General features: G+C 35.9%; 1 protein-coding gene across 1 annotated transcript in view; it reads left to right on the forward strand.

The window, feature by feature from the left end:
• gss (glutathione synthetase) overlaps positions 1–8,019 on the forward strand; it is a 23,907-nt gene extending 15,888 nt beyond the window's left edge. Inside the window, exons 8-11 of the mRNA XM_015380824.1 lie at positions 3,414–3,638; positions 4,113–4,194; positions 4,792–4,981; positions 6,978–8,019. Of these exons, the coding sequence (XP_015236310.1) occupies positions 3,414–3,638; positions 4,113–4,194; positions 4,792–4,981; positions 6,978–7,101 (621 nt within the window). The 3' untranslated portion in view covers positions 7,102–8,019. The remainder of the gene's footprint in view (positions 1–3,413; positions 3,639–4,112; positions 4,195–4,791; positions 4,982–6,977) is intronic.
• Positions 8,020–8,027: the final 8 nt, after the last annotated feature.

The following is an 8,027-nucleotide window of genomic DNA, read 5'->3' on the forward strand; positions in this document are numbered from 1 at the left end:
ATGACACTGGAGCAGAGGAGGAAATAAACCTGCGGTTTTTACTGAGAACGTTCTGCCTGTCATGATGGAGCTAAACCCCTAAACCCCATCAACTGTTTTAAAAGCAGTGGTAGGTCTGATTTAACAAAATCTCAAAAAGTCACATGCCAAGAGAATTACATTATGAACTCCCAGCAGTGCTGACTCTGTGTTTGAAGAGATTTAAATCATCATTTTATGTTAATCCGGGAAAGATTAGAATTGTAAATTTACAAATTTCTATATAAACCGGTGTTAGCCTGTTTATACAAATCACTGATTCTTGAAACTTTGGCAAAAACCTACTAAGAAAAGTGCTAATTCTATTGGAGATAAATAACATTTTCATAAATAAAAAGAATAAAGGTTATAATCAGGGGCTCCTTTGCATATATGTAAGGTTCTTTTAAAGGTTTATTTTTTCTGAAATTAATTTAATGATTATATGCTGGCCCTTTGCCTACAGAATCCATTGGATAGGAGATAATCATTTCAACTTGATTAAGACAAAGAAAAAGTAATGATTAAATCGAGTAATATGTTTCACAAATGAAAGAGTACATTGTAATATGTATTTAAAACTACAAACAGTGAGTTTTGAACAATATTAACCATTATTTTGTGATTGCTCAAAATGTGTCCCACATATTTGTCACCACCGTCAGATATTTATAAAAAGCAATAAAATCATCAAAGTTCAACCACATTCCTGATGACCCCATTTTCAAATCTTCAGCTCTACTGCATGCTTCAACTTCACTCCTGTAGGTTTTCTATTTTCTCTTTAATATGTTCATATCTTTCAACACTGCTAATGTCACAACCATAACATGTCAACACCGTCTCTATTGTATAAAAAATATTAGATTAGATTATGACATAAATATTAGATTAGATTATGACATAAATCTAATCTAATATTATGAGGTCTGAAGTAGCTAGAAACATATGAAGGTAGATTTGTTTCTTTATTATTCAATAAAAAAAAAAAGTTTAGATAGCGTTCCCCTGTCTAACATGGAGGGAACGCTATCTGACGGGGTGTAGATATCAGGATGAATGATACTCTACTCTGTCAATCAAACATGTCTGACCAAGCACCCACTGCTGCGGAACGTTTGTGTCAAAATTATTCAATCAAAAAGATTTGAACTGCAAAACTTTTTGCACTTCAAAAAACAAACAAAAAATCAAATAAAACAAATTGAATTTCAAATTTCTTTTCACTTCAAAAGAAAAAACATTAAAAAAAAATTATTTAAGGGGAATTTTTTTATTTTTTTTTTGCATTTGCACAGTTTTTTCTTTGATTTTTTATTTTTTTATTTTTTTTATTGAAACTACTTTTTGGGAATTGAATGATTAAGACACAAATGTCCTACCCATATATGACCCAAACACAAACTACATCCTGTCAACCAATGAGAACCTTTTCAACAATAAAAAAAAAGTGTTCAAATGCAATTTTTTGAGTCTCAAATATTTTATTGCATTCAAAAACTATTTCCTATGATTGAAAACGTTTATCTTTTCATTGAAGTTACTTTATTTATTGATTCTGTTGTTTGTTTGTTTGTTTGAAGCAACTTATTTTTTGATTAAATAATAAAGACACAAATGTCCTACCCATTATATGGTCCAATCAAAAAACCATGTTACTTCAATTAAAAAAGTTGCTTTAAACACAAAAAGACTGCACTTCTATCAAATAAAACATTTTCAATCATAGAAAAGTAGTGTTCAAATGTATTGTTTGAGTCTCAAATATATTTTTGCATTCAAATACTTTTTTTCTTTGATTGAAAATTTTTTTTTCCTTGAAGTGAAAATTTTTTTAAATGAAAAACTTTTTTTTGATTGAATAATAAAGAAACAAATCAACCTTCATGGAAACAGGGGAAACAAGATGGCTGATGTGAACAACCCATGCATATCATGTGAAAGAGTAGTTTTTTGTCACCACCGTCAGACGTGGTGGTGACAAAAACCCTACAAATGGTCCTCAACAAAGGCTAGAGTATAATTGTTGATCTGTAATGTTTTCATTAACCTCTTTTATATTTTTATTTATGTTTATGTATGTAAGGGATGAGCTGTGCCTTCCCTCTCTCTGAATTCACTATTATGCCATGTTAGTTTGACATAGCACATAGTATACAATATCCCTTGTAAGCTGTGCATCTCCTATGACTAAAGCCTAATAAAAATGGCATGGCAACATTTAACCAAATCTAACATTTACTGTAATTACCCCCAGTTTCATAGTCCTTACACTCAACTTTGACTTTATATATTTTAGAAAGTTATGGCTAGGCACCAGCTACTTTTGGAGGAGAAAAGGAGAAGAAACAGGGAATATCAAAAAAAGCATAGAGAGAAAAAAATATAGTGATGCAGAGTTAAAGGAGGAATACCTCAGAACGGAAAGGCAAAGATGGAAGAAGATGAAGGAAAGGAAGATTAAAAAAAGATCAGTGACTCAATTCAATCAATGACTTGAATGAAAGGGAAAAGAGAAGTCAGAGAAAGGCTTGGAAAAGGAGACAAGTATCAAGCGAATGTAAGAGAAAAGGCTGAGATCACCCAGAAACTGCCGCAGTCCAGCGGCTCAGGCCATGAACGAGCCAGCCCGGAGTAGACAGGCTGTAGCAGGAGTAGGGGACACTAGACCACAGTTTAACATGATGTCAATGATGCATTGTACATTATTCCTACTGGTAATTACTTTATTTTTTACTAGGATGATTTGATAATATGTGAATGAGCTACTTTTAATAATGATATTGCTTAATTGTGCCTTATATTCCTTGAAAAATGTTTGTCAAAGTGCTCAAGATTGTTATTTTTTGGACCAAATAGTTAAATAAAGTTAATAAGCAGGAAACCGTTGACTTGAGTTATATACAGTTTTAATTGAATGTTGTAATGAGGCCATTGTCACCACTGTCAGTTCTAAAGTCACAACTGTCAGTTCTAAAGTCTTTTTATTTTGTCTGATGGTGTTGACCAAAACAGTAAAACCAAAACACCTATTTTATAAAAAAAAAAATACAAACCAAGGAGGTTGCACCGGTACATTGCTTAACAGCCAAGACCTTGGTCTATAACAATATACCTTCAGATTTTGTAATTCAACTAACTTTTTATTTTCAAAATTAAAACCTGTTTTATCCAAATTCTCAAGAATCAGTGAAATGTCATTGATTTGGTGTCGAATCTATGACATTTACCACAGTTTTAATCCATTTAAGCTGCAGAAATTTCAGAAGGGTTTGGGTTAGTCAGCATCTTTGAAAGCTGCCTACACCTCAGCTTCATTAGGATCTTCATGGCTAAGGTGCTGTGAATACTTTCAGGATCTGTAATGACCCTGTTCTCCACATTTAGAAGTTTAGAATACATTTTTTGTGATTTGTGAATTGCAGTCCTGGGACGTTCGTCTCATGATGGAGCGCTCTCTGGCAATAAAGTGTCCAGATATCAGCACTCACCTGGCAGGAACCAAGAAGGTCCAGCAAGTGTTGGCCAGACCTGGAGTTCTGGAGAAGTTTTTCCCAGACCAGCCTGAGGTGGTGAAGCAAATGAGGGCAACTTTTGCAGGCCTCTATTCTCTAGACATGGTGAGGGCAGTTTATTTTTTATCAAACTACTTTTCCATTCCATTTCCTTACGCTTTATCTGGGGCTGGGTCGCAAAGGGAAGCAGTCTAAGCAGAGATGCCCAGACTTCCCGATACACACACACCTCCTCCAGCTGCTCTGGGGGGACCCCAAGGCGACACCAGTCCAGCACAGAGGCATTGTCCCTCCAGCACATTGTCCTGGGCCTTACATGAGGCCTCCTCCCCATAGGACATGCCTGGAATATATCCATAGGGAGGCGACCAGGAGGCACCTCAGCTGGCTCCTTGACGTGGAGGAGCAACGACTCCGAGCTCATCCCGGGTAACTGAGCTCCTCACCCGATGTCTAAGTGTGCACCCAGCCACCCTGCAAAGGAAACTCATTACAAATTACTTTGCCAATTGAAGAAAAACATAAAAATCCAAACTGGAACATTTTCCTAATTGATTTCTGCTTTGTTTTGGTGATCAGGAACATGAGGGTGACGAAACTGTAGCAATGGCTTTGGCAGAACCGGACCGGTTTGTTCTGAAACCTCAGCGAGAGGGAGGAGGTACAAAAGACACCTGTTGATTGAGAAAGAAAACAGGGAACACCTGGATTTAAAACCACTTGATGTGCCGTTGAATGTTCTCAAACGGTCCATTGATGGAAAATCCCCCAGTATCCCTTTAATTCAGCTTTTCTGCTAACTATTTAATAGACATCTTAATTTGATCCTAGTTGTATTTATTTTTGTTTTGTTGTATTAAAACAGCACAACATACAGTAGAAAGCTGGCCAAGACCCCTCACCCCTGCTAAGATAACTGTTGCCATACAACCAGTTATAGTGTTCTTTGTATTTTCCTCCTTGATCCAGGTCAGTTGGGTTAGCTTTTATAAAAGCTAGCATCATTTTAAAACTGTTTTTGATGATTTTTAAGGTCATCTTTGTCTGATATCATAATATATCTCAGAAGGAATCTATAAAAGGGCCAAAATCTTCCAGAGCACTTCCTTAAAATGTTCTTTAATTATTAAGGAATATAAATATTGAAGCAGATGAGTGTAGTCCTATCTACGCTCCTAGTGTCAATCCTTTATGAACCACTGTGTTATAAAGTGGTTTGAACTTTAATCCATGCCTAATTTTGATCCTATCTCTCTAGGTAACAACATCTATGGCTCCGAGATTACCCGGGTCTTAGGGGAAGTGAAGGAGAGCACAGAGCGGACAGCTTATATCCTCATGGATAAAATTAATCCCACTCCCATACGGAACTACTTACTAAGAGAAGACGCTCCCCTCACAATCAGCAACTGTCTTAGTGAACTGGGAGTGTTTGGAGCATATGTAAGGTACATACAATTTATTGTCTTAAGTCAAATAATTTCTTTTAAGGAAGATAAAGTGTCAGTCATTCTGCTGTGCTTCAAATCTGTTATTTAAAATGACTTAACCCTCTTGATCAAATCATTTTAGATAAGTTTTCTTTTTCAGTCTTACTTCTACATTCTGTCTCCTGTTGCTTTGTCTCCACCTGCAACTCGCTACTGCTGTTGCGTTTTTTTGTTGTTGTTTTTTTATCTTAAAACTGGTAAAACACATCCATTCCTTTTTGCTTTTTTCATTGCTGCTCTTTGCAAAGTAAAATAAGAAGTTATTAAAATAAGGAACTCTTATACAAAGTCTTTAAAAAAGTGTTCATTCATTCTTTAATGTTTTTTTTCACATCTGGAACTTCATTGTGTTTCATTTAGATTTTGTGTCATAGAGCAGAAGTATACCCCATTTACACTACCCTTAAAAAACCGTGCTGAGACTGATCCGAGCTCAGTAACTGAGATAACTTATCGTGTGTAAATGGAAAGCAAACTGAACCGAGCTAACTGCAGACCAGTTCCAGAGGTGGGCTCGGCTCGGTTTTTCCCTGGCTCGNGTCACTAGGAGGCGAGGAGTCGAGGAACCGAGATAGCGTGATGTGTAAACGGTCGTCAGAACCGAGCTCGGCCTGGTTAACTGGTCTCGGCATAGATCGGTTTTTCAAGGGTAGTTTAAATTGGGTAGTAGAAAAAGGGCCGGTAATGAATCATTCAATGGATTCTGGTTTGTTGAACAACAGGTGCGTCCAAATACTAATTGCTCCTGTCAACTGACAAGCAACTATTTTGCAGGTAGCTCCAGCTGTATGGCAGACTATTCCTGCCAAAAATGAAGAGCAAACATTTTCTTTTGGAAAGCAGGAATACCTCCATTTGCTCTCAATACTCCTTATGCTCACATTCAAAACTCCTGCTCTCTCTCAAATATATTTTGTTCTTCATCAAATCTTCATTTCTGCTCTCAGATCTAATGCTTCTTGCACAGATATTTTCTCTTTGAATTCCTTTTTCCTCGAGTGCATACCCGTCAACTCTATTTGTGCACGTTTATAATAGAATGACAGCTTTAGAAAGGGTGCACTTGCTTTCTTCTACTGAGTTTGCCTGTTACTGTCATTTGGAGGAACTCTATATGAAAAGGAACTTCGCAAAGGAATATGAAATCGGCCTCAGTTAAATACTATTGGAGAACAAAAAAAATAGTTTTATTTTATTTGAAACATTTAAAAAAAGAAAACTAATACAAGAAAAAAACTTAACATAAGCCACAGCATACGATTTCGAAGAGAGTATTCTGTTCAGTAAAACGGTGTTCAAAAAAAGGAGAAGGAAGAAGCAATGGCTTGTAAAGTGCCTTGGGATGACATGTGTTGTGAATTTCGCTGTATATCTGAGCTGAAGTTGAATTGAGTAAAATTGAATTGAAAAGAGTAGAATAAAATTGAATAGAACCCATGTCCCCCCTGAGCAGAAGGAATATATTCCCATGGTGCTTATACTTCAATATTATTTTTGGAACAGATTGATGTTGGAACTTCATGCATCAGGAAATGATACCCAAGGAAGAATCAGACTGGAGAAGGTTCACAATTCTCTCCCCTTATATCTTATGTGTCAAACTTTAGACCCGTGTCGAATCCGGTGTCCCAAGGCAAATTATATGACCTTTAAGAGCAAAAAAAGGGATATAATTTCACAAATTGGAGGTATCTGCTCATTTGAAAGTGTGCAAAGTGGCTAAAACTGCAAAATAAATGGGATCAATGATAACTAAAGTATTGTGCTCTTTATAAAGGAAAGGATAAACTCCAAAGTTTTATTTATACAGCTGCAACTAGCCATTATAAGTGTTTGAATTTAGTTAAAATTAGTTTGCTACCCTTTAGTTATCATCTCATCTTTGCATATTTCTTTACAATATCAGACAAAAAAAAGCTGTGTGTTAATTCTCCTCTTATATGTTTCCCAACAGGCAGGGTGAGCACATGGTGATGAACGAGTGTGTGGGTCATCTACTGAGGACCAAGAGTTCAGAGCATGCAGACGGGGGTGTCGCTGCTGGTGTGGCCGTTCTGGACAATCCTCTGCTCGTCTAACAAGCCATTACTCAAAGGCTGAATACAACACAGCTTAGCTACGACTGAAAAAACACCCGGAAGAAATCCTCAAAGTTTATGTTCATTTTACCTCATAGCACCGAAGGTTAAAGCATCCTTCTAATCATTAGATGGTGACTGATTTTTTTCATTATGTGTAACCTGTTATTTTGCAGTAATTTATACAAACCATTTCAGCAGTTTTTGAAGCATGGAATCTTGTTGGCAAGAGTATTTCTGCTCAGACTCTCATCAAAGTAGAACATTTAAACCCAGCAAGGGTTTGAAATGCACACATTTGAAGAGCACACTTTACTTGGTTGACTAAAAGAGACTTTATTTCTTCTTCTTCGTAGATTAAGTTGTGCTTCATGTATTTTTATTATTTGGTCCTCCTTGTAGGGAAATGGAAATATGTAAATATGTTTCATATATATATTCCTCAGGTTGCTATCATAGATTGATTTCTTGTGACATTGAAGCATCATTACGCTACTTGAACAGCTGACTAAGATATAATGTGGAAGTAAGGCTTATCTCAACTTGATTTACTAAATACAGTGAAGGCTGAGGGTGGTTTGTTTTTACATCATGGATTGGATTTAATTTCTATCTGAATAAAAATATACGTTGAAGGAAACTTGTTTAACTCATTTCATCATCAAATGAAATCTCTGAAAAGGAAGAAAGTGGCTGTTAAATTATCCAGTGGGTATTCTTATCTTTCTATTAACTGGGTTTACCTTTTGATTGATTTATTTACATTTAAGATGCTGAGACATTTTCTGTAGGCTAAAAATCACAGAAGAAAATAATAGTAAATGTGGAAATAAGTGCTGCTTTGTTAGTAGGAAAAGGATGTTTTTGTACATGCTGTTGTGATTTTATGTTTTTTTCTATTCCCAGCCAGATGTGAATTTATATTT

The sequence above is a fragment of the Cyprinodon variegatus genome, unplaced genomic scaffold (assembly GCF_000732505.1).
Source record: "Cyprinodon variegatus isolate N-32 unplaced genomic scaffold, C_variegatus-1.0 Scaffold222, whole genome shotgun sequence".
Taxonomy (NCBI): domain Eukaryota; kingdom Metazoa; phylum Chordata; class Actinopteri; order Cyprinodontiformes; family Cyprinodontidae; genus Cyprinodon; species Cyprinodon variegatus.